Genomic DNA, 26,815 nt, shown 5'->3' on the forward strand with positions numbered 1-26,815 from the left:
CTGGCCAGTATTTCTTAGGCTTGATTACATTTGACCTTTGAGCTTTCATCGCATGTCCTGAGTCTGTACTGGCATGGGAAACATTAATATCAGTCATTTGTACTGCCTGAACGCCAGGAAAGAAAGAACGAAAACACGAGTGAATTATTCAGCCGCCCCACGTGTGATATGCATATGAGGCCATGGCACGTCTCCATACACTATTCAATATGTTTATAGTCATAGTAAGTGAGGCATTCATTTTTAATGCACACTTTCGCCGTGGAGAAAATAACGTGGGATAGAGTTTCATAACCTCTTCACCCCACAGACTTCCTCGAAGAGAACATTGTCACTTTCGAGAATTATCCAAAGGTCCCGCGGGGGCGCTGAACCATTCAACTCACTTGTAGAAAGCTTGGTTCTCCACGCCGCATTTCCAAAGGTGCTTGCATGCCTCCGGTGTGGGCGCAAAGTATGTCAGGATGATCTTTGTTTCCTGCACGTTAAAAATAGAAGACGGCGTGCAGGATAATTAAAAACACGGAGGGGGGGTGGGGTGGGGCTGGGGGAGCACATGATGGACAACATGCATGCCAGCAAGTCGCGCTCTCACCTCCTTGTGGTTTGCATAAACGTGGAACGTCTTGCCCTCAAACTTGAGCTTGGTCACCTCGTTCCTGTCCGGTAAGGAAAGCGCAGGGAAACGGGCTCATTAAATATTGATGAATAGTACTTGAAAAATCACATAAACAGCAATAGAGTGCACAAAAACAAATGGCTGTTAATATTCCCTGAAGGCGGACGGTGAATAGCAAAGTTGTAAACATGAATACCACACAAACATTTCTCAATAAAGCCTCAAAGAATTCAAATGTTTACTATTTCTGAATAGAGCTAGTGTGATTAATTAGCCATGTGTGCATATGCGAGAAACAGCTGCTCCATGAATAAATAACTATTCCAAGTACGAGTGCTACACTAAAAATATTGAGAGAGAGTGAGAGCAATGGCTAACGCACAAATATTGTACAGCAACAGTGCACCTATCCCTCTCTTTACAGTAAACTTTCTTTCCATACTAACAAACTTAACATCTCACAATATACATCAGTAATCATAGCCAAAGATGTGCATTACAAAATGAACCTACAGCTGTTGCTTTCTGTAGGCGTAAGGAGTTAAAGAGGACTTGACACTTTCATTAACAAATAAAATGGGCTGAGCTAAAATACTTCCTGTTTTCATTCTTCTTCTTTCAAATTTACAGAAAATAGTTTGCCACCATCTAGTGGTTGGCTGTGGAATCACACACAAAATAAACAGCGGGCACAACAAAATATAGTTACAACCTAATCACTAATACAAAAACATAAAGGGTTAACCTGGTCCCAATCCAAATGTAGGTGTGCACTCTAATTTGTGCCACTTTACAATCATGCTGCTTTTATCACTGTGGTTGTACAAAAGTTTGCATTTTACAGTGGTGTATAACAGCCACCACACTAAAGAACTCATTCTAATATTTTGTCCCTATCATGTGTCTAAATAAGACATTACGAGCTCCGGTGGCTCTGCAGTGTAGTTTTACGCCACCCTACATCATTTTACTCACCATTTGAGGAAATGCACTCTCTTGTTTCCCTGCAAGACCACAAAACCAAATGGCGTGAAGGCCAGGAAGGCCGGGTTTCCCGACACGTCCTGGAAGAGACAGAAATGAAATGATGACACATACAAAACGTTGCACGATGTAAGTGCAGCTCACGACGTGTTGTTGCTGTTGTTGTTGCTTCCAATCCACATGCAGCAGCCCACCTTGCACGGATGCGGATCAACACCATATGTCTCCAACATCTGGGCCTTCTGCAGGAAATTGCGCTCTGATGTTTCAGGTGTCTGCCCACTGAGAGGGAACGACAACACACCAAACATCGGGATGGGAACAAAACAAAAATTTGGGACGTATATGAAACAATAACAAAAAAATGCACGTTTAATATTCTTTCTCTTATGGTTATTTAAACTACTTGCAGAATGGCAAGTGAATTGTGGAAGTCTTCCTATTTTTATTTTTTGATGTTGCGGATATCAGGAAAAGTAGCCATACGAAAATCAAATCGACAAAAAGTTAGTTTGTTTATTTTTAAACTTTATGCGCAAGACAGTGGTTTGGATAATGGATGGATGGTTGCTTCACCACTAGTGAAGAAAACATTTGCCACTAGTGGGCAGCAGAGTCTCAAACAGTTCAACACCATTATTAATGGCAGTGACCCAGCACGATTGTGTCTCACCAGATTTAATTAAAAACATTCCCAATTTTCCCTTCCATTCAATATGTTTTTCTTAATGAACTTTTACAAGAAAAGTAAATTTCTTTAAAAACAAAGGAGGAGGAAAAGGAGTAAGAAGAAGAGGTGGGAGAAAAGGTGGAAGGGGGAAGAAAAGGACGATTTAAAAAAAATATATATTTTCAGTGCACTGAAAAAAAATGTTTGGATTTACTCCATTTGAAAACGTGCATCCGTTGCACTTGATTAAAATATGCTAAACAGATGTCATTTTGACAAGAGGAGAGAAATCGTGTCAGTTTACCACATTTTAATCATGCCCAACTGACGTAGATGTTCAAATTAAATAAAGTCAAAATACAGTTTTTTTTCAGTGTGGAAGATGAAGGGATGGAAGATAAAAGTGAAGGGAAGGAAGGAGAGAGGGAAGAGAAGGACGCAGAAGAGAGGGAGCATGAAGAGCGAGAAGATGAAGAGGGGGTGGGATAAGAGGAAGACAAAGCGGAGGAAGAAGAAAAGCGACAAAAGAGGAAGATGATGATGATGAGGAGCAAGTATAGGAACAGAACCGGTAGTAGACAGGAAGAGCATGAAGTAGAGGAGGATGAGGTGGAGAAATAATACAAAGTGCAGATAGAGGACAAGGAGGAAAAAGAGAAGGTAGAAGAGGAAAAGGAGGAGAAAGAATGGAAAAAGAAAAAGAGGAGAAAGACATTGAGCAAAACGAGCACAAGGGGAAGGAGGAAGTACAAGAAGAGGAGACTAGGAAAGAATAGGAAGGAGAAATAGGTGGAGGATGAGACAGAAAGGTAGGAGGTAAAACGATTTTTAGAGAACAATATGAAGAAGAGGATAAAGAAGGCGAGGAACAAGAGGAGAAAAAGAGGAGGAGGATGCCAAAAGGAGGATGAACAGGAGGCGGAGGAAGCATAAGAAGAAAGAAGAAAAACAATTGCCGAGAGTCATAGAAGAAGAGCCACAGAAAGCAGTCTTACTTTTGACTGACGCTGTCAAAGACGTATTAACTGGTTAGGACCAGTGAGTCTGTGCTCGACCTCTTCACCTTTCGTACTACACTATCATCATCATCATCATCATCCTCATCATCCTCATCCTCATCATCGTTATCTCCACTGAGGACCAATCACTTTTAAGTGATACTGTAAAGTGCAGCCTCTGAGTGGATAGTGGACATTGAGTGCTTTTTATTGCACAGACAATTGTCACCATCATCATCATCATCATCATCATCATCAGGGCTCTGATGCAGTCAATGATAGAAATGTCAGTGCAAGCGTGTGTGGTATTTATTCAGGATTGCATCCAAGCAGGAAGCACGACCGTACGGGCCGGGCCGGCCCACTGCCTCCTTGAAGCCGGCCCATCCATACACGAGCAACAGTCCTGTCATATATGTTGCATTCATTTAGCCATTTCCCCCCGAAAATTGGTTAATTAAAACTGATTTATTAATTCTTCACTCATTTATCTCATTAAATAATGAGAATTTATTCATTGTAGATAATACATTTACAAATTTGAACAATTAACAATTTCCAATATATTTTTTTAATTATTATTGGTATAAGTAGTAGTAGTAGTAGATTCATTCAAATTATGTTTTACAGGCATACATAATAAATGTTTGTAATTCATTTAACAAAATGAACTACTTCACATAAGTATTTGAACTTAACCTCATCTATGAATGACCTCAACAATTTGATTGTTAAATTTGACAGTTTGTAAGCAGTTTCTGTGTCATGATTAATTCATTGCAGCTGGCTCCTTCTTGCATGCATGACTAGACCAACAGGGGCAGTTTAATACAACGATGCAGGCATATTTGTAATTTCTTTGCATAGGATAAAGAATATGTCTATATTGCGATATTGTCTGTCCACACAAGTTGCTGCACCATTGGTGTGCAAGTATCTGTGTCTGAAAGCATTACAACACTGCCACAGAGCTTCTACTTAGTAGCCCATCTTTGGCTATTTCCTTTTTATGTTAGCGTCTAGCCAGCGGATTTTAATATAAAGGTATGTGGTTGTTTTAAATACAGTGTAATTCATCTAGTTTTATGTTTAGTTTGACAGTAAACCTCAAAAGGGACTGGCATTAAACATCCTGGTGCCTCTTTTTGGAAGAATTGTTGACTATCTGCCATACTGCTGCTAGTTGCGAAGTGAGCTGAGGTGAGTTCACTGCCACAATACAGAAGTTTGCCCACCCCTGGTCGTGCATTTCTTTTTTCATCTTACATCAGTTCTGTCTTGTGTATGTCTGCGATCCGCCGCTCCAGTTTCTCCGAGTGTTTGGGGAAGAACTGGAATTTCGAGCTGTAACCTTCGGGGTGCTTCCCGGGATCGTAATTCCCGATCTCAGCTGGAGGAAGGAAGACAAAAGGTTAACCTTACGTGATGAGCACTCACGAGCGGTCCTTCACGTCACTCTACATTCGCATGACCCTGATGCTGGATTCTCCTGTGCGAAGAGGAGCTGACCAGGCAGCAACATCTTTAATGCATGAGCCCCTCCGCTAACCCTCCAGCGCTGTGCTTTTTAGATACTATCTACACATTTCACCATGCGTGTCTTTGGTAGAGGATGATAAGAGGCCAGATAACCACTTCAAAGATTTTTAAATGCTCTATTTTGGGTTGGTCATAAAAATGTGCTCCATTTATACCTTTAAAGAGGAAGTCAACCCAACATTTTCTTTACAATAACATGTTCTTTGCAGCCCCGCTAGTCTAAACAGGCATTCTGGTTGATATTGTGTTTGTGGAATATGAGTTAAGTAGTAAAATCAACCCGTTTTTGCCCATCTCAGGGGGCGGCCATTTTGTCACTTGCTGTCAACTGAAAATGACATCACAGTTACTCAGAGCTCAGATAACAACTAATCATAGCTCAGCTTCAGAATAACAGGTGTTGAAAGTGTTGGGGTTGACTTGCTCTTTATAGGGGAAATCAACCCAAACATATTTTTTCAAGAATATGTTCTATGCAAGCCCACTAGTTGAAACAAGGCGTTCTGATAAATACAGTGTTTGTGCAATAAGAGTTAATCCACTTGTTTTTAGCCATCTCCGGGGGCGGCCATTTTGTCATTTCTGTCGACTGAAAATGACATCACAACTAGCCAAGGGCTCAGGGCTCAAAATGATCAGGATCGTTATCAGGCTTCTCAAGAGCTTGCTGATGAGCTGATCATTTTAACAGGTGTGTTACAGCAGGGAGAGATGGAAAACCTGCAGGACAGGTGCCCTCGAGGACCGCAGTTGGTGACCCCTGGTCTAAGGCTACTGTCTAAGTCCGGCATGGGCAACATAATAAAAATGCTTTTCCGAACACACCTGATTAGTTTTAATTTGTAAAAACACTGTTCACTGGTACTACTAGATGGCAGACATCACTTAATAGCACTTCCACCTATTCATCTCTATTAGGGATGAGATGAGACGAGGGATGTAGAGATACTGTCAGTCATGAGTGATTTTGTGGCATTTTACAGTCGCTCAAAACTACGGGTAAAATAAACCCACTGAAAGGATTAACGACATTACGACAGAAAAAGTTTGCCACAAAGCATCCAGGCAACTGAAAAGTGGCCAAAAATAACAAAAGTACACAAACAGCAGTCATTATTTTTTTTGTTTTGTCTTCACAAGAACCGTTCATTTAAAGTGCCTAAACTGCATTAAATTGCCCATCCCTGGTCTAGATTACTACTGTTTATATCTTTAAACTGCATTCCATACAACAGTAGGCTCTTACAAAAGGCATTGATATAGGTCAAGCACTTTTTTAGACCCTTACATGTCAACAAAAAGGTACGGACATGATCCCTTGGCCAGTTTGGATCATTTCTAAAGCTTTTCACCATGAACAGTACTTGTTGGTGCCTCGAGTTTCAATTGTGATCTCTGTAGGGTACATCACAAAAAGTTGTACCTTGGAAAACAAAAATAGCCCCTTTTTTCTGACAGTGTAATAATGGGCATTTTAGTTTGAAAAATTCATTCCTGGTGGCTCCCGCAGCTTAGTACATTTGAAGTTGGCCTGTCCACATTTGTCAGCCTGCTGTGCTCAACGGCCAAGTTAATGCAGAGGTAGTGAGGCAGCAGGTCCATATGTTACCTTCCATTACCTTGAAGGATGTAGGCAGCCAGCAACGCGGCGTCCGAGGTTTTGCACAGGAGGCGGCCGTGGTAAAGGTCCCTTTTGATTTGCAGGAAGACGAGATATCTACAATGAAAAGGACGACACGAAGCTCAGTGGGGCATCTAAGGAGGATGCGGATTATATTCAAGGGTAACTCTAGAATTGTGGCATAATCGCTGGACACAATCTTAGGTACACCTGCATAATAACAAGAGATCCAAGACTTGAGCTCAGTTGGTGACAATTACATCCTAAATTCTAATATTTGTCCCATGGGATTGTTTAAATTGATTTAAAACAGGTATTCTCTGCATTTCAGCATGTCTCCTTGGCTGCACTGCTTTGGCCAAATATTTTTGGGTGGTGTTGTTTTTGGCCTTCAATGACATCAGCGTTTTTCCATCCTCTGATTGGTTGTTCAGGAAAAACACATGGGACAGCCAGGTTCGACGAGGAAATCACAGCTGTAGTGATTTGCACTTGTAAATACATCTAATAATCAGCATCTCTTTAAATTCGGTACATTTTTGTTATTAATAGGTAAACATTAAGATAAATATTTTTTATGAACTGCTCCAGATGATGTATGAGGAATGAAATAAAATAAAACAAAGTAAAAAGCAATGTTTAGAATTGTAAAGAATTATGAGATTTTTGTGCCGTGGTGCATTTTAGATTTGAATGAAGGAGCCATCCATTGCAGTTTGCAAAATGATTTCGACCGTTGACCACTGATCACTCTGATTGGTTGTTAGCTAGCAAATCAGTGCTGTGAGTGAATTATACTATGACATAGGATACATGTGCGCGCTTATGTCCACCACTCAGTGAGATGTTTTGTCATCCCCCTGAAAAATTTCTGACTACGCTCATCATAGGATTGTTTTATCATTATCTGGACTAATTTCCCAAGCTAATAATACTTCCTGTGTGACGACGAGAACGGCAGCTAATATTTGTCTTGTGTAAATACCTCTACAACACAATCACTGACTCCTTTTTGACAAACAGTTTTGCCTGTCCAATTTTGTAATAAAAATCGAACAGTCGAGACAAAAGGATCTTTTCGTGAGCCTTTTTTTTTTTTTTCAAGCCACAACATGCCCACAGAACATGACAATTGGGGAGCATGTAGCCAATGAGCCTTGTAAGTGATTAATTATGCTACCTCTTCACCACTATCACCGTAATATAAGCATCCTCCTCCTCCTTCTGTCTACCTCACTCTCCTCTCACTCAGCATGCAGCCTCTATCAACGCCCTTTGGCCTCCGTTCCCCGCTGCACACTTTATTATTACACGTGTGACACATACACGGTTCATATCACACTCCTGTGGCCAGGCAGCGGCGGTGAATCCATCAGGAACATGCTCACAGGAAACAGGAAACATCACTCAATGAGGAATTGCTGATTTAAATGCATCAAAATGACCTTCTGGAAACTGTTTGGCTGAAGTATTATGCAGAATTAGCTTTTTAAAAATACAAATGTTCTGCAAAGCAAGTGTTGTTCGGCCATGTTTCATTCAGGGTTACCAGAGAAAGCTTTTTGCACACATCCCGCTAAACAAGTCCTTTAGCAAACCGTGTAATATTCATTATAATGTCTCAGATTGGAAAAGCGTTGTTTTTTTAATGATTGAAGGACATGATTACTGTTTATTATTTAAAAAGATCCATTTAAAAATGTGGAGACATGCAAACTGAATAACTAGCAAGGATGCCTGCTGTCACAAGTTTCGAAAACTGAATTCGTGTTTGTTTATTATTGGCTTTATAATGGTGTGGAAGTTTTTTAAAATCCCTTTTATACTGTATATCAATTGGGGTGAAAATATAATTAGCGGAATGCAGTGCAGGGCGATACAACTACAGCCACTTAAAAAAAGATTTTGGTAAAGTAATACCGCTTGACAGTGCAAATCAAAACTGAGCTTTTTGCTTATGTTGTTCAAGACAAAACGCTGGACTCTCAGATTTTCAATTAGATCCCCGAGTGGGCAAGTGTACCTAATGTTGTGGCCAGCGGATCTACAGGAACATTTCGATCATTGAGTATTACAGAAAACGTAATCAAACAATCAAAATTATATTAAACACATATAATGTTCTTATCGATTAAGATGCATCTGTATTACTTACCGTATATCCTTGGGTAAACTATGAAGGGTGAGAAAAGGTGGTTTTACCGAGTGATTTCCTCCTTTAGAGCTGCTGGATCAGGAGGGTAGAACTTGACACGCAGACACATGGTGAACGGAGGCTGAGCTGGTGGAAGCAAAGATAAAATTGTGTTTAAAAATGGAAATAAAAAGCAATTTACCAGAGATCAAATAATCAGAAACATTCCAATAAATCAACATTTTACCTGACACTCATCACTGCCAAACACAACAGTGAATTTACAGTTTAGTATTTGAAAAGGTCAGATTTAATTAGATTGTTTTTTTTTTCCCAAGTATCCAAGTCAAGAGCTACTTTTGGGCCAGTTGCCAAGCAACCGCTGCAGAGAATTGATTGTGTCTATATAAAATTTAACCATAAATCATCAGTCCATTTACCACCATGTTGAACTTTTCCTCTAAGAGTGACTAATCGCTTTTTAATTTTCTGTTGTCAAATCAACTCAACAGGTTGTCACTCAAACGTAAACATACTGTACTTTCATTAGAGATGCGGTTGTCATCGTTTTGATAGATTAAAAAAAATTAGCACTACTTACATTTCATTTGCTTAGCAATCGACCTTGTTAACTCCAACCAGTGCTGTGTTGGAAGCAGAGCAGATTGGTGGGTTAGAGACAACATTCAAAAAACACTTTCAATGTTGGCTGTCACTACTGAATAACACTGTGGTGATCTTTGTCCTAACAACACCAGACGTAAAACAGCAAATTGTGCAAAAAGTATTCAAACAATTAATAGTTGAATGTGCACTCAAAAGTTTACAAAAGGTCAAATTAAGTTCACCGGTAAAGCTTATGGTGCATTTTCGATTTATCCTGAAGTTTCACCTAAAAGCACTGTTTTTTTTTTTTTTTAGGATGATGTCGATTTCGGTATTTGGCAGAATAAAATTACAGTAACCAATTGCAAAAAAACCCAAAAAAAACAACAACTTTATTTTTGGTCTCTCAATACTTAAAACAGGGGTGTCAAACTAATTATTTTTCTCGCGGGCCACATCGTAGTTATGGTTTCCCTTGGAGGGCCGTTATGACTATGAACCCATATACATGATCGCCTTATATTATCACATCGCTTACACAAGAAATTCATGGATAACTATTTTTGAAATCAGAAGTCAGTAAATTGTTCAACTATATTTCCATTATTTTAAGGGGGGTGTTTTCTAACAAAGAAATCATGCCATCTAGCATCTCTGTTATTGAAAATGAAGACATTTTGCAAGAAACATTAAGTCGACCCATAAAATTTGCCTTCGCGGGCCACATAAAATGATGTCACAGGCCAGATCTGGCCCCGGGGCCTTGAGTTTGACACCCATAACATAGAAGAATAACGATATGAATTTCGGGCAGAACATTTGACTGTTTTACATTACTTTGTCCTTTAGTATTTGTTTAACTTTAAAGTAGAGAGAAAAATCAGCAAAAATATTCCGTTTTTTGGGGGGCGGGAGGAATGTTTGAATGTCATAATTTTGTCTTAAGTAGTAATGTGTTAAGAAAAACAACGATAAAAATTGTAAAAGACATCGGCAAATTTTTGCCGATTTTAAAAGAGCTAATATCGGCTGATTAAACTGTCCGACTAATTAATGGTTCGGGCCCTAGTCCATACCAGTTCTTGATATTGGTAAATGGTAAGCGGGCTGTCACTTGTATAGCGCTTTTCTACCTTCGGTACTCAAACACTTCACACTGTACCTCATTTACCTACTGATGATGTAGCATCAGGAGTAACTTGGGGTTCGGTATCTTGCTCAAGGATACTCCAACATGGTCACAATGGCCAGGGATCGAACCCATAACACTAACATGCACCACGATAGTGTAGAGTGCCCGCATGAGTGTGAATACTTCATGAATGGTGTGCCGTCGCAACACGCCGCAGCAAACGCGTCCTGGAACATCCCCTCGTAATTAAAGCAAACAATAACACGAGTCTTCACTCTGGTGTTCTTTGACTACATCTCATCAAATCTAAATTTAAAGTCAAGTCAAGCATGTGATTTGCATATGGACACAGATAAACAATGCCATGTTCTTCCTCTTGAGTGCACATCTGCTTCAGAATTATTCTACAATAAATTGCTGAGTACTCTGGATTCCTCCCACATTTCAAAAACATGCATGTGAGGCTTTTTGAGACTAAATTGTCCAAAGTTTTGAATGGGTATGACAATTTTTATTTGTCGACATGTGCCTTGCGATTGGCTACGGGCCACTTGAGGCGTTCTGAGGGTCAAGCTTGGGATCACAGATCCGGACCCTCAGTGTGGAGGTTGGTCTGTATGAGCCCTGTGATTGGCTGTTAAACAGGGTTAGGATCCAGCCCGCAACGCCCCTCTAAGGAGGGTGGATGCGTCTTTAGTCACACAAAATGTTGGAACAAACAAGCAAGACGTCATTATACCGCACAAGATATCATTTCAACGCACCTCAAAGGATTAACTCTGCATGCGCTTTGCTTTATCTTTGTTTGTTTTTTTGCAACACTTATTCTAAAAGAAGCAACCTGAGCAATGAGTGTTAAGATAACAAGAAAACAGGCTTATTTTCTTTCCATTATTTTCTTTGGGATATTTTGTTTAGTGAGTCAAACAAATTGTAGGTTGACATCACTCTGGAACCAATAGTGTTAGACCTTGGAGGGTTCCACTGGTGCACCGTCATTTTATTTCCAGGAAAAATGTGGTTGAAAGATAATATTTATAGGAAATGACTTAAATGTTGTGTGAAATCAAATTTTCACAACATCTACGGCACAACGGTAGCCTTCAGAAAACCACATACCAGTGTGGCTAATGTGGCAAAAGGATTTCATTTTCCAGGGAGCATAAAGACTGAAATGTGGAGCCATTGAAAAATGGTTATTGCAATTTGTGAAGGCTGCATTATGATTTTGTTGTATTGCTTTAGTTGGTTAGGTAGAGAGAGGTTCATTAAGCAGGATCTTCCAGCAGTGAAACTTTTTGTTCCCTGATGGCGCAGGCGTATCCCAAGATGTCTGCGCCAGGTTTCAGCCATCCATTATCTACAGCACGTGTCCTCATTAAGGTCACAGATGAGCTGGAGGCTATTCCAGCTGACTTTGGCCGAGAGGCGGGGGACTGCTTGGCAGCCAATCACAGGGTGCAAACAGACAAACAAGCACATTCGCGCCTATGGATGATTTAGAGTCTTCAACTAACCTGACCACCAAAGACATCTTAAGTAATTCATTTTTGGTGGGCGTTATTAGATAAGGGAGTGGGTCATTGGGATTTGCTGACTTTATAAAGAGGTCACACATCTTCAATAAAATACATTTTAAAAAAATGTCCAATGAAATAACATTTGCATGTTTTTGTTGTGTTGATGTTATAAGCAAGAGTTGACTGTTGCAATTGAGTCAAGTCTGCCACTATCATTACTTAGTGACATAGTGCACAGGCAGCTATGTGCTCAGGTGTAGCTTGTGTACCGTGACATGCACCATTAGCTCATGAGGGCATTTACAAGTGACGTTCCGGTGGAATACAAGTCATGCGCGGAAACGACAGTGGGCCATCTTACCCGCTGCTTGTCGGGGTCCACATATCTGATGCCAAAATAATCTTTCTCCAGCAAGTTCAGGTGGTGGCAGATGAGGTCAAACAGATACTGGCCTTTAGCATCTCGCTGTGGGACAGAAGATGAAGTTCAATGGCAACAAAACCCAAGAAAGGAATAGAGAGGAATGGAGTTTACATGTGATTACTGGTGGATGGCTTTTCACTTGTATTGTACTTTTCTACCCAAGAGGGCTTAACACTGTTTCCTCATTTACCTAATGGTGACACACCATCAGGAGCAACTGGGGGTTCAGTACCTTGCTCAAGGACATTTCGACATGGTCACAAGGGTTGAGGATTGAACCCACAACCTTCGTGTTGGGAGACGACCACTGAGCCATTATAATAAAATCGGAACCAATTAATCGTCAATATTAACATATACACATATATATATACATATATATATATATATATATATACATATATACATATATGTATATATGTATATATAATATACATATATATATATATAATATATATTATATATTTATATATATATATTGTATATATTATATACATATTATATTATATTATATATATATATAATATTATATTATATATTGTATATATATATATATATATATGTATAAATTGGACGAGTTTGAGTACAAAATGACACAAGCTGCTTGAATTTTAGAACGTTTGTTCAATTTACCTTTGCAAAACGGAGTCTAGTAATTCCAGATGGCTTTATATTAAAATGTGAACCTAAGCCAGAGATAGACTCACTTCATCATTAGTATAACCATGTGAGATGTCTCTGGTGCTAGAAGCTTAAAGAGCTGATGTATTAACTATGCAGAGATTCTGCAGTGGGATTCTCTAATCCTCATAGAAATGTACACCGCATACTATATAGCACTTTGCAAAACAAATCTCATCCTACTGCGAAACACTGCAGTCCACTTAGCTCAACCTAGAGCTTTTAGAATCAGACCGGAACTCATTTTGTTGGTAAAGAAACGAGAGCGTTGAAAGTGCCCCGTGACACACTTTGCGTTAACCTTCACAAAGAGAAGCGGTAATTCGTCACTTCTAATCGTGTACAGCCAGGAGGGCTGCACAGATGATTTACATAAGACCATTAAGAAGGGTGATTACAAGCAAGCGCATCACTACAGTAATATTTCCTCAAACAATTTTGTTAAAAAAGCTTTGAAATGCAGCCCAGGAATAGATTGCAACATTAAATCTGAAAAAAATGTACTTCTTTCATTAGAGAATAAAAATGTCATTTCTTTCGGTACATGTTAAATATCACAATAATTTCGATATCGCGATAGTCCACATACATAACCCCTAGCGCATGTTTTTCCAATATCGTGCAGCCCCAATCTAAATGATGTGTTTGATCATTTTACCATTTTAAAGGTCACATTTGAATGATTGGGAAATGTCTTCCCAGAATTTAAACTGTACCGCACGTCCATTGGTAATGTTTCTTTAACTAGGAAGCAACAAAGCGTCAAACACACTAGATACAGGTTCCTGTGTACAATGTACACAAGGCTCAAAAGTGTAGTAAAAACCACTGGATCAATAAATCGCTCACCAGCCTGTACGTAGACATTTCTAAAAAACAGTTTCTCTATTGTTATAAAATTACAGTACGTTTACTGTACTTCCTCAAATTGTGGCCTGTGCTCAAGTAGATGCCATGCTTCAATTCATGTCTAAACACCTCACCTCAAATAACAGAAATTGTGTTTATTTGATGAGCCATTTGCACAAATTCATATATCATAGTACAGTAATTATCAAATTTGCATTTTAATGAACATATAAGTATATCATGTACTAAAAGTATTTTTTTTAATTTTCCTTTTTTTTTTAATATTTTGTGATCAATTTGATATTTTTGCATATTGTTATGCAGGTGAGTAGACAAATATCTAGCCAGTATCGTCATAAATTGGTGAAATATGAAAGCTTGAGTCTTTTTCTTAAATAAAATATTAGCCCAATGCTTTCAACTTTAATCCCAAAATCACACCAGCGACATAAATTGAGGAACGGTTCTTCAGTTCACACTCCAGAAAATTGACTCTGACATGTGTGCATTGTCCTATTTAGTGTTGTCACCTTAACAGCTTTTTCAATTTATACCAAATTAGTTCTGGGTCCTTCACTCTGCTATTGGTGCAGTTATCACCACTAAGGAGATTTTAGACCCCATGAGAATACCAATAAGCCCAACGATGGCATTGTCCTCGGCATATAAGCTCCTCAGGCTCTGCGCTCATTAAATACAAGGCCATAAAATAAACATAATATTGGGGGTTCTTTTGTAATGCATTATTGTCTTGCTTTATCTCTCTTTGTGATAGCGATCAGGCGAGAACGCCTTAAACAATTAAGAAGCAGTTCGGCATGGAAAGGACACACCGAGCCCGAAAGGACATCTGGCCTTTTGTTCAAGATGTTTGTTAGTCTTCTACACCGTTCACTTCAGCCCCCCTTTGTTGCTTCCCAGTGCACTGCCCCCCCCGCCCCCACACACACACACAACTCAGCCTCTGCCCCACGCCAAGGACAGCTGCCTTTAGTCCTCCACCAGCCTGTCTGAAAGCAAGGTCACAAAGAAAATGTTTTTGTAAGCACGAGCAGGTGTAGTTAATAAAGTGGCCTTTGAGTCAAGGTGGCAAAAAGTACTCAAATCCTGTGCTTAAAGTGGAAGTCAAGCCAAACATGTTTTTTTCAAGAATATGTTCTATGCAGGATCACTAGTTGAAACAAGGCATTGTGATTTATATTGCGTTTGTGGAATAAGAGCCACCCGTTTTTCGCCATCTCTGGGGGTGGCCATTTTGTCACTTCTGTCAACTGAAAATGACATCACAACTTCTCAAGCTGAGCCATGATTGGTCATTACCTGAGCCCTGAGCAGTTGTGATGTCATTTTCAGTCGACAGAAGTGACAAAATGGCCGCCCCCAGAGATGGCTAAAAAGGGGTGGATTTTGCTACTTAACTCATATTCCACAAATGCAATATTAATCAGAAGGCCGTGCTTCAACTAGTGGGCCTGCATAGAACATATTCTTAAAAAATATGTTTGGGTTGATTTCCCCTTTGAGTATAGGATACTAGATTAGTTAGATTGTTTTATGGTAACGGCTAAAAGTAGAAGTACTGATTTAACTCCTTTACTTCAGTAAAAGTTAAAAAAAAGTACACACTCTTAAATGTACCTGAGTACAAAAGCAATATGTACGAATGAATTGTTATTGTCAGTTATACACTACAATAGCCTGGAAGAGTAATGATAGGGAGGAAGGCGAACTGAGGCTACGTTCAAATCTTGCTTGCCGTTCTAACACTTGGAATCAAGCAATGAATGGGGAATAAATACTTTGCTTCTCTAAACTCTTGTGCCATTGTTGTTAATGTTGCACGTTCCTCCTCTAGTAACAACCCTAATTTGACTAATTACACAGTATGAAGAACAGGCATCTGTTTTCCAAATAGAGGGAGTAAAAGTAAAAGTCAGAAAAATCAAGTACAAATCTCCTTAGGTAGCGACACAATGGATTTGTTTTGCCAAAGAGTGTGCATTCAGTGGGCCTCATTCACTAATAAATGGGTAAAAATGTTCTACCCAAGTTGAGCTCATATGCAAAATTGACAAAACATGCATATTAACAACAAATTAGGAGATAAGAATTAAACTCTGCATAAATTGTTAAAATACATAGTAAGGAATAAATGTAGCACAGCAAAGAGGCATTTGTTGTTGATGAAATTCATGAAATTAGCATTGGAAGCGACAGAACATTTATGAGCCATATGGCAGCTGGACTTACATCACAAGCAACCACTCCAGCAGTGAGTCCCAAAAAAATGTGTGTACAAATCGATCAATTGGTAAATCACATTTGGCAGAAAAAACTTCAGACTGTCATTTTAGGGGGGATTTTTGAAGGAATAATCTCTTAATGGGCATTGTCAACCGTAAATTTGGGGAAATGGGATTTGTAGTGTGTCTACTTTGTCGATACGAAAACTCTGAAGCGAAGTACGAACATATTGATGAATCACAAAATCATGCATGCACTATTAGTGAAGGAGACCTAGTGTCTTCTGTAGGTGAATGCAGCCATAAGCCTTAACTTGTCTAAAATAAGCACAAAGGAATGGAAAAATATTTCCTAGTGTACCCGAAGAGTGAAAAGTGGCTCTTTTACTGCCAAGACAGCCCCACGTGTAAAATGGGCACTTTCCTTTCAGATTAATCATTAAAATGGTCTCCATGTCCCCACAAGAGCCCAGGCCATTAATAAAAGATAGTATCACAGGAGTGGAAACCATCAGTGCCATTAACCGTGCGTGTGCATGTCCGCGTGTGTGTGTCTCTCCAACCTGTAGCCATGCCGTGATTTCTTGGGTTTTATGAGCATAGGACTTTCTTATGTCCCCCGAAGAGAGCAGTTAATGCATTAAAGCCACTGAGTCACCGAGGTCCACGGAGTTCAGGTCGTGACCGCAGTGCCTCCGTTGGACATGATGACCTGCCATCTCTCACACCTTAATATGACGTTGGCTTCATAAGTGACTATAATATCCAAGTGAGATTCTAGCAACTGCACTGCACACACTTAGCCCATCATCGATCAATGTGGTACAATAGTGTCAGGAATAACGGTACAGTTTTACAGAGCTATATCATGTTAGTAGATCCAAGTAAACATTGCAGTACAGCAATATGAATATTAGACTAACCAACTAACTAACTAAAGCAAACAAAGGGCAACCAAAACATAGACTCGCATGATTTGTGCTTGGCGGAGGTAATAACATTTTATCCAATCACCCATTTTCTTCTCTGCTTGTCATGTTCCTATCCCAGCTGACTTTGGGTGAGAGTAAGTCCCCCATTCCCTAATATAGAAGAACTTGAGTGGTTATCCGGCGCAATTAAAGAGTTACTTACAATGGCATATTTCTACAACAACAGCGTGGAGTAAGTGAATAGCTGAGCCTACACCTCGAAAATGCATCTTCCATGAATGTCATAATGTAGAGAAAATCTAGGTGTCCTTTTTTTTGAACTCCCAAGGAAAGATGTACTACAGCTGATGAGCTGTCTAGTTGCTGCCTGTCCGCTGGCTTAGAGGATCCCCGTAAGCCATTTAGCTCGCAAGCTAGCTGGTGGCTAGCGCCTGTCGTTCTTTTGTGAAAAGTAACTGATATATTTTCAAAGCTCAAATATGTAGAGACGCGTAGGCATAAGAAAGATGCTAGATGAAGCTTTTGGGTGGTGCAAAGACAGAGATCAACTGGAATATAGACAGACATCAGGAGGCACAGAGTACAACTGGAATATGGACAGAGGAGAGGAGGCTGTGCTGGCAAACAAATGAAATTTTGGTCCAGAAGAGCTTCAAGTATTCTTTTGTGACAGCACAAAATACACTTTAGTTCAATTTAGCACTTTTTGGACATGATGCGTAATTTTACAAATATGAATGAAATTCATTTACAGATAGGGCTTGTAATTTATGAAGCAAAATCAGTCCTCCAGCCCCGAATCAACAGCATTTCCTGTTGTGACTTTCAGATTTTGACCTCATCAAAGCGAGTCACTTGCATAATTTGTTCATAGTTTTTAAGTCTGATGCCCATCCTGACGGCATTTTTTGATCTGGGCTTGGCACAAGACATCAAACCCGCAACGTCTGAATAAAAGGCAGCAGCATGTGCCACGACACTACCAGTTTAACTATTGTATTTGAAGACAGTACCGGAAATACAGCTAAACAGACACATAGTGAACAGCGAGTGTGCAAATCTCCTTGAGTATGATAATGTTTGAAATAAAGTAGAAATGTATGACATTAGCCTCTATATATAATTTGAAATAATGTCCTTTCTCATTGAGCCAGCTTGCAATTATCAAAGCCATTAGCAAAGGATGACAGGAGGAGGGAGGGATAAGCACCTCTCAGGGATCTGCGGCTCAGTGGGGGTGTACGAATAAGCGATTCTCATCTGAGATACTTCTGATTTTCTGCAGCCACAGAAACATCAACAGTGAAAGTAAAAATGATATATAATACATAAAATGACACGCCCAAAAAATGGCTCACGACTGCAGAACGGATGGATTAGCATATGGTGTGACATTGGCCGTCATTGTAGTGGCTCGTTGACAGCTGTTGATTGGGGTTATTAATGTAAACACTGCCCCGAGCAGAAGGAGGAGATATGGTACATGAAATGTGTCACTCAGACGATATCAAATCATCAATCATCAAATCAGGATGCTTGAGGGGAAATTAACAAAGATGTCATCAGCGTTTTACAAACTATATTTCCGACTATGAAGTGGAATAACTATTTTGTGTCATCACAAAAGCGCAGTGCTATGCCGATCAGTTCTAATGAGGAATAGAGCACGCTGCGAACTGGAGGAGCAGTTCATAGCAATCTGCACCAGCAAAAAGTGGGCCATCAAAGCATGATGAGAATGGGCAAGGATTTGACCCAGAAGTGTGAGGAATCAAGAGAAAAAAGAGAACTGCAAAGGGGATCTGGGGGGCATATGAATAATTATTGTGCCTAAAGCCTCTGAACAACATAAGAGAGAATTTAATACTGTAATTTGACATTTGTTATAAGAATTGAAAAGAAGCTAAAACCATTTGGATGGGACACTGGCTTATCATTAAGGAGAATAGCAGCTCTTCCATTGTCATGGCGACCCCACATACTTGAGATAGAACAGTAATTATTACAGCTCACCAGGTGTGCTGTGGAAAATTATCCGATTTTTATTAATGGGTCGAAACAGTTATTTATCCACAATAAATAATGTGGCTTTGTTCATCTCTCTATGCCGGAGTGAAATGCAGAACAATGAAATGGTCTTCCACTGAATGGCAGAAGGCACATCATTAAACTGCGTATCCACTTTTTGTGACATTTTTGTTTGATGGTATGCCGTGAGATTTTTTTTTTTCTAATGTAAAATAATGTTCCATGGCTCAATAAAGGTTGGGAAATACTGTCTGGAATATTGGTGGACCGGCCTAGATACCTGATCAGTATACTGTTGTGCTTGCTACGCACTACTGTTGATTTGAAAACATGTTGCTATAACATAGATAAGACCTGTAAGTATTCGCAGGGTGTAGGTATTGAGAGCTGCAATGAATCACCAAAAAAGTGAGTAATTGATGGACATATTTCCTATATTGATACTATAAACCATAACAAACTATGGTCCTAACATGTTATACTTTTCTCACAACCTTTACAATGAAAGTCTGACATATTTGTAAGCTTTTTTGATAGCAAAGACCACCAAAGACAAATAACTTTCGATAACAACCTCAGATAAATTTAGCTCGCAGTCGAAATGTATCACTTCAACACAACCATGACACCAATTAGTACTTTCCTATAAGCCAGTCTTCTGGTTTTGGTTTAATGTTGTTTTAAATGTCTATGCAAAAAGCACTCTGGATTGGCCTTGCGTAATGAATGGTGCAATACAAATAAATGTGCCTTGCCTAATAATATAGCAAAATTCCTCAATTTGTACTAATGGGTTCTTTCCTGTAATCTTCTTAATGGCTTTTTATGCTAAGGACATTATGGGGTGGTATTGAAATGAAATGTAAAAAAAAAAAAAAAAAAAAAAAATCTGAATTAAAATACTGGATTTACTTAACGGAGTCTCCTGATGAAAAGGGATCCTCATCATATGAGTGGTGGATCAAGAAGGTCTCTGAAAAGAATAGCAACCAAATGATTGCAAAAAAAAAAAAAAGAGCGCATAGAGATCAACAACGTCATCATTTTCCATTCTATGAATTGGGCAAATTTTTGGGAGCTACGATAGCTATATTTCAAAGCAAAATAACGAGCCCAGTGTTTCGTTGCAGGTATACTGATGACAAAATTGTACGTAGTTGATGTTTCGCAACTGCTGTGTCAACAATTACACAACATATAAAGAACTGATGTATACCTGTATGCTGTAAATAATACCAAAACATAACATTGTTAACTTGATGTCTTTCGAAGCCATCTCAGAGCTCCTCTTATATGACACAAACTGTTCAATATGAAGGCCAACCAGTCTGCGCGTCTCTAGATCTGTGTACACCGAAGTCAGCTGTAGTTGACAGGGAACGCTGAGTGCAGGCAAAATGGAGGGAGGAGTGATTCATTTGCATATGCTGAGCAAATTGCAAGGATGCAATTGTTCTAAAAATGCTGAGTCGCTCAATAGCAATTAGATACATTCTGCGTACAGGTTTGCTCGGTACTTGTGCCTGAATCCATAGCTTTGGGTAGGCTTGACAAATACCCCAGTGAAGTTATTAGTTCTCAGCCCACGAGTGATGGATGTCCCTGCCCGTCTGGCTCTAACAACTATTCTATCAGAGCGACATATTGCGCAGAATTGTGAGTACAAACATTTCAGAGGACACACTTTTAAGAGCTGTATTTCAAGTAACAAAAGCCAAGAGAACAACATTGGTGTTTCCACATCTTTACAATCTACAGCCCTCCGTTCCTCCACATCTTTGGATAAACTTCACCAGAATTGTTCCCGCCCGTTCACACCAGTTAGGCTTTCTTGCTAAAAAGTGTGACAAATAACCCCCAAAACAAATGAGCAGCACAATCGGTGTCAAGCTTTGGATTAGCATAAAAACAATGCTTCATTTTTTGCTATTTGCACAAACCCCAGCTGTGATGCACCACTTCTATCCGTCCCAGTCGAATAAAAGGCTGGTGGGCGATGACCCGGTGTCACTCATTCTCCCTGACTCAGACTTTCGGAACCGACACGTTTGGAGGTTCTGCAAGTGGGACAAAAATGGTGCGCAGTAGTAGCATAACCACTTGGTCTAGCCAACGGGCATGACGCATTGCATCAGGCATACTGCCAAAGGCTCATTCATACATTGACTCATATCTGGGCTTTATCAGTGATTTAGCCATGAGCAGTGTACAATTGGATTTCATGGCAGGTATTTGTGGCTAAAAGCCCTTTTCACAAGCCCATCATGTGTTTAAGATCATTATAAACACTTAATGTGAACTAGAAGGAGACACTGTCATTTTGAGCAGATAAAGTACAGTACAAGGTATTCAATTCCAATTTATAACCTAGCCATTACATAAGGTATCAATTCATATTCTTTGGTTGGGGATCTTGTGATGATAAGTGGATTTGATAATGGATGGATGTATCTTGTAGCATCATACAGCGTTTTAGAAACAGCACAAAAAACGTACAGGAACTCACTATGTATGTTTCTAAATAAACCAGATGCAGTGTAAACGCATTAAACGGGGACAACATTTCTTGAAGTGTGACTACTTTTCGAATTTGAATATTTCTGCGCTTCAAAATCAATCCACATCCAGATTCATATATTGATAAAAATTTCAACCAAGCAAATGTTTTCCTTTATTTCCCACCCTGTGCAATTTGTGTTACATTGTTAGCTTCGTCTAATACAGGGGTGTCCAAACTCAGTCCTCAAGGGCCGGTGTCCTGCCTGTTTTCCATCTATCCCTGCTGCGACGCACCTGATTCAAGAGATTACGATCGTTATCAAGCTTCTTCAGAGCTTGCTGATGTGCTGATCATTTCAATCAGGTGTAATGCAGCAAGGAGAGCTGGAAAACAGGCAGGACACCGGCCCTTGAGGACCAGAGCTGGACAGACACCCCTGGAATCAATCCCCTCAGAGTAGAGAAATGACTCAAACACATCACCTTGTCTGAGATGGTTCAGATCGACTTCCTTTGCTACGGACAAGAGGAAATGTGTTAGGGATGGACAGATCCGAAGTTATGCTGTGTATTTTTGCTTATAATCGAACCCTACTAGCTCAGCTTTCTACAGATTGACTGACTAGTGCATCTGCAGTGGAAGCGTCTGTACCACACAGGCGCCTCCTCTATTTGCATAATTAAGCGCTTTTCAGAACACGATTGATTTAACAACTCAGCAAAGGCTATGTATCCTCAGACTGTAATACACAAGCTCACAATGCATTAGCAGCACACAGGAGCAGTGCAGCAGATTGACGGATGGATTTAGAGACCTTAAATCTCCTATTGTGAGGGAATACCATTGAAGAAGCAATGTAAGGAAATTGCATATTTGCCAGCAGGACACAAGAGATAAGAGCGCTCCCGAAAAGTCGAGGCAACCAAGTGAAGAGATGGAGAAAAGGCGAAGCTAGAAGAGGCTTTTTTGGCTTTTTTGTTGGAGCTTTTCTGCAGTCGATAGCTGCAGTTTAATCCACCCTGCTGATGAAGTCGCTTCCAGATGGAAGACTGTTTACTTGACAGACGCACTTGTTTTCATGCGACTTTGCCATGTGGAACCGCCGTGGCTTTCATTCTACATCACAGCCCTTGTCTAAAGTACCCCTAGAAGAGTACCTAGATTTATATGGCAATAGGCATATTAACACTCAAGTGACTAGGGGTCAGCCTCTGCTTGATGACTACGTACAGACTTTGCAGCATTCTGAAACCATTGGATTTCAAACAAAGAAAAAAAACAGAAACGATATTGGTACACATCTCTATAAATTAATTAGGGATGTCAACCCGAACATTTTCTTTTTAAGAATATGTTCTATTTAGGCCCACTAGTTGAAACACAGCATTCTAAATTAATATTGTGTTTGTGGAATATGAGTTAAGCAACAAAATCTACCCATTTTTAGCCAACGCCGGGCGGCCACTTTGTCACTTCTATTGACTGAAAATGACAGACCGTCAGGGCTCAGATAACGACGAATCATAGTTCAGTTTCAGAAAATAGATGAGCCATGATTGGTCGTTATCTGAGCCTTGAGGGTTTGGGATGTCATTTTCAGCGGACAGAAGTGACAAAATGGCCGCCCACTGAGATGGCTAAAAATGGGTGGATTTCTCATATTCCACAAACGCAATACTAATCAGAATGCTGTGTTTCGACTAGTGGGTCTACATAGAACATATTCTGGAAACAAATATGTTTGGGTTGACTTCCTTTTTAAGGCTCCTCCCCCACTGTATGATACATACTTGGCTAGTTTTGGCTGCTCGCTTTTGACCCTTTCCATTGGGAGAACATGAGAACTATATAGTGACAGGTAGAGCAATTAAATGCTCTTCCACAAAATGGCAGAAGGTATAGAACGCCATGGCTTGCTGCATGTGTTTTAGCTCTGAGTTAAAGTAAACAGGCCCAGATTTCAAACTGAGTAACTGTACATTTGTGAGTACATGTTTTGTGAGTACATGTTTTGGCGCAATAAAGGTTGAGAAACGCTGACCTACTTTGTAATCCACGATTGCAAAGATGCAGTAATGGCACAATTGAGCTTAAACACCTCATGTACCCTCTAAAACACAATTTTGGGTCAAAAATTGACCAATCCACAAATGGGGTCAATTTGACCCACCTTCTTGTGTTGTTTTGTACAAAACCGCCCAGTTTTGGGGGTTGTTTTGTACAAATACTACCCATTTTGGGGTAAAGTTGGGTCAAATTGACCCAAATGGTGGATCGGTCCTTTTTTGACCCGAAATTATGTTATTTGTAACCCAACTGTTTTTAGAGTGTAGGAAAAGGCACCACCAATGGTATCAATTCACGCTTGCAACTGTCTTCAGAGGCACAGGAATGGTGACTTTCCAATGGTGAAACCAAGCATAAAAATGCAGCAAACGATTTAGCCCTAGAGGCTGGATGCTGTGCACACAAGCGGTAAAGGCCCACCACTGCTGCAGCGTGTCGAGGCTTTAATGGTGGCCCAAGAGAGATGTAATCACCTCGGTGAATGCACCAGAAAACAAAGTTTTCATAGACTGCGCAGGGCGGCGGGGGAGAGGGAGTTTATCAACAAACTTCCAGCTGAGGCTTTGGGTTGGTAAACAGAAGCTTTAATGTTCTGGCCAACTTTAAAATGTACTCATTAAGGACCTGTGAAGTATGCATTGTGGGTAACATGCACTTCCATACACACTCAAAGAAGTCATTTACTGACAGCTCTTGGCAAAGGTGAAATTACCTTCTAAAGTCAGACAGCGATTAACGCCAAGTGGTGGCAACATAATGGAGAGGAATTAGCAAATGATCTTATTGGTCACACACTTGAGTCACCCACTGCGAAACGCCGCAGAGCTCTTCAGCATCCCACAAAGCTGAGCAAGCCTTTGCGCCGCGGCATCCGACTGTCGCATTAGGCACACGAGCAGTTTAACGAGGGATGTGCGGGCGTCTGCTGGCTGCGCTTGCTGCATTTGGCCACCAAAACGGCAAGGCGGGAAGGAGTGACAAAAACTGTTGAGTTGTCGGCTGTGGATTTGGCATGACAGCTTATTTGAGAGATTTACTAGGGTGTCACTTACGGAGCACCAACGAAGAACGTCCTTATTGGCTAATCCTGGTTTTGACACTGTTCAAATTACTTGAAACAGTCTCTCTGATTACTGCTTTAATGAGGACTGAAGTGAGAGCCTGTCCTATGGGTGAAAGTACAATTTAGAGGACTGTTCTGTATGAATACACTCCATTAACTGCTTTTTAAAATCCTTTGACACAAAATGAAGAATTGTATGAATTTTATATAACGTTAACCCTTTTCAGCAAATAACTTTGAGTAATTGACATCCCTCTAAAAAGCATTTGTCTTAATAGTTTAATAGTCGAATACACAAAAAACTACGATCTCAAAACAATTAACATTGAACCCCCACATATTTGCACTTTGTATGTTCACAAATTTTTTGGGGGGTTAGGGTGGAATTTGTCATGACCCTGGCAACCAATTCATGGTGTACCCCGCCTACTGCCCAAAGACAGCTTCGACATAGGCTCCAGCACCCCGCGACCCTCGTGAGGATAAGCGATTTGGATGATGGATGCATAGTCCTTAACCACAAACTTACGGTGTCTCTAGGCAATTACAGTACAGAATAAAACATAAGCTTAGCTCTTCCCGACATACAAAGACCTTTCTCAATTGAGATTAGCGTTGCCACAATTGATTAATCAACAACTAATCGGTTAACATATTAATCAGCAACTTTTATTCAAGCAATCGTTTAGTTTGTTTACCTTCAAATTGTCCAAATCGTCTGATTTCAGCATAACAGCAGTAATTATTCTTTCTTCAGTCGTTAATGAAAGCATACTCAACTTTTGCGTTTTATCAAAATAAGACATTTGCAGACAATCTACTTTTAGTTAGGAAAAGAATAATTGAACCAGTAACTAATGAGGTTAAAAAATGAGTACCTAAATCCCATTCATGTTATTTCTTAGTTGTTTTTTAATCACCAAATAAACGGTAATTGCTTAAACAGTAATCAGGCAAAACGGCTTTTGTAATACACTTGCAAGCAAACACACGTATGTAAAATTTGATCCAATTATTCAATTAATTGATGACGTAAATAGAATAATCAATTCTATAAATATTCGATACAGATAGCCCTGTATCACTTCAGCATGCTTCCTTGAGACCAATTACTGCTTTCCTATTAGCCAGGGCCTTGGCGCCATATTTTGGCAGTTTACACCTTTAGAGAAAGTGTACAAAAATAGTGAGAAATGTGACTAGGTGAGTTTTTTAGCAAATGAGTATGGGTTTCAAAGAAAAAAATGTGAATAAGTGAATTGCAACTAGGAATGAGGTTCACTGTAGATATAACTGGCCGTCATATACAGTACGCAACAAATAATGCCATTTATTGTGGAATGTGCTTCATGAGCTTTGTGACGTACCAAATCACAGTTCAGACAACTTTGTCCGAGATTAACCAGGGAGAGAGAATGGAACTTAATTAGTTTCCACGCTCTATTATGAGCTGGTATTTTGAGCCCGATCTGATTGCGTGGTTAAAATAAATTAAGCCTCTTAGGATGACTCCACAAAAGTGGAGCAAAAATAGAACTTTCAGTACAAGCAGCTTAGCTTGTTCTCCCTAAGGGAGACTATGTGTTGATTGGTTTGCCGACTCAAGGTGGTCGCCAAGGTTAAATATTCTCCCCAGCAATCGGAAGAGGGCACGCGGTGTCAGGGGGTAAAATGTTGCGCGGATGGAATATACAGTAGGTTAGCATTTTAGCAGAGTGGAGTCTCTATGGTGTGGAACTGTGGCTGAAGCTCAACTCCCCATAATTAGGGTGCACTAGTGACACTCTACATATTGCCTTGTGAGTGATAAATATTTTGGGGGACAGCACAATTGTTCTCGGAATGTTCTTGACTCCTGTTTCACTGCCAGGGTTGTGTTGAGGAGATGACTGCTGCCTGAAAGGAGTTGTGTCATAGTTGGAGTCTGAATTCTTGGAGAGCTTAGCTGATGTCATATTGCTCTTCTCTACACCACAAAACGAGTTGAGGCAAGGTGCAATTTATCTGGAATCAATTCTACACAATCCTCAGAATTCTTATGCTCAAGAAATGTTTTTTGATGCAAATATTTACTCCCTAATACGGATACACTGCTGCTCGAGTGAAATGATAAAATGGAGCAGTCCAAAAATGTTTTGTGTAACTTCTTTTGTGACCCTTACACTTCTTACACACCCTCTATTTTAAATGTACATTTCTTTGTGT

At 39.9% G+C, this 26,815-nt stretch overlaps 1 protein-coding gene across 3 annotated transcripts in view; it reads right to left on the reverse strand.

The window, feature by feature from the left end:
- The window catches only part of frmd5a (FERM domain containing 5a), a 63,154-nt gene that overhangs the window by 12,216 nt on the left and 24,123 nt on the right, over positions 1 to 26,815 (reverse strand). For 2 of the 3 annotated variants that reach the window (XM_086028949.1, XM_086028947.1), the window contains exons 2-10: positions 12,185 to 12,289; positions 9,167 to 9,209; positions 8,634 to 8,712; positions 6,430 to 6,527; positions 4,538 to 4,661; positions 1,798 to 1,885; positions 1,595 to 1,683; positions 596 to 659; positions 387 to 478 (exon numbers count right to left, since the gene is read on the reverse strand). In XM_086028949.1, coding sequence (XP_085885075.1) covers positions 387 to 478; positions 596 to 659; positions 1,595 to 1,683; positions 1,798 to 1,885; positions 4,538 to 4,661; positions 6,430 to 6,527; positions 8,634 to 8,712; positions 9,167 to 9,209; positions 12,185 to 12,289 — 782 coding nt within the window. The remainder of the gene's footprint in view (positions 1 to 386; positions 479 to 595; positions 660 to 1,594; positions 1,684 to 1,797; positions 1,886 to 4,537; positions 4,662 to 6,429; positions 6,528 to 8,633; positions 8,713 to 9,166; positions 9,210 to 12,184; positions 12,290 to 26,815) is intronic. The other variant, XM_086028948.1, reaches the window with a different exon arrangement.

This window comes from Filicampus tigris, chromosome 4, assembly GCF_054856515.1.
Source record: "Filicampus tigris isolate MCC_2025a chromosome 4, RoL_Ftig_1.0, whole genome shotgun sequence".
Classification (NCBI taxonomy): domain Eukaryota; kingdom Metazoa; phylum Chordata; class Actinopteri; order Syngnathiformes; family Syngnathidae; genus Filicampus; species Filicampus tigris.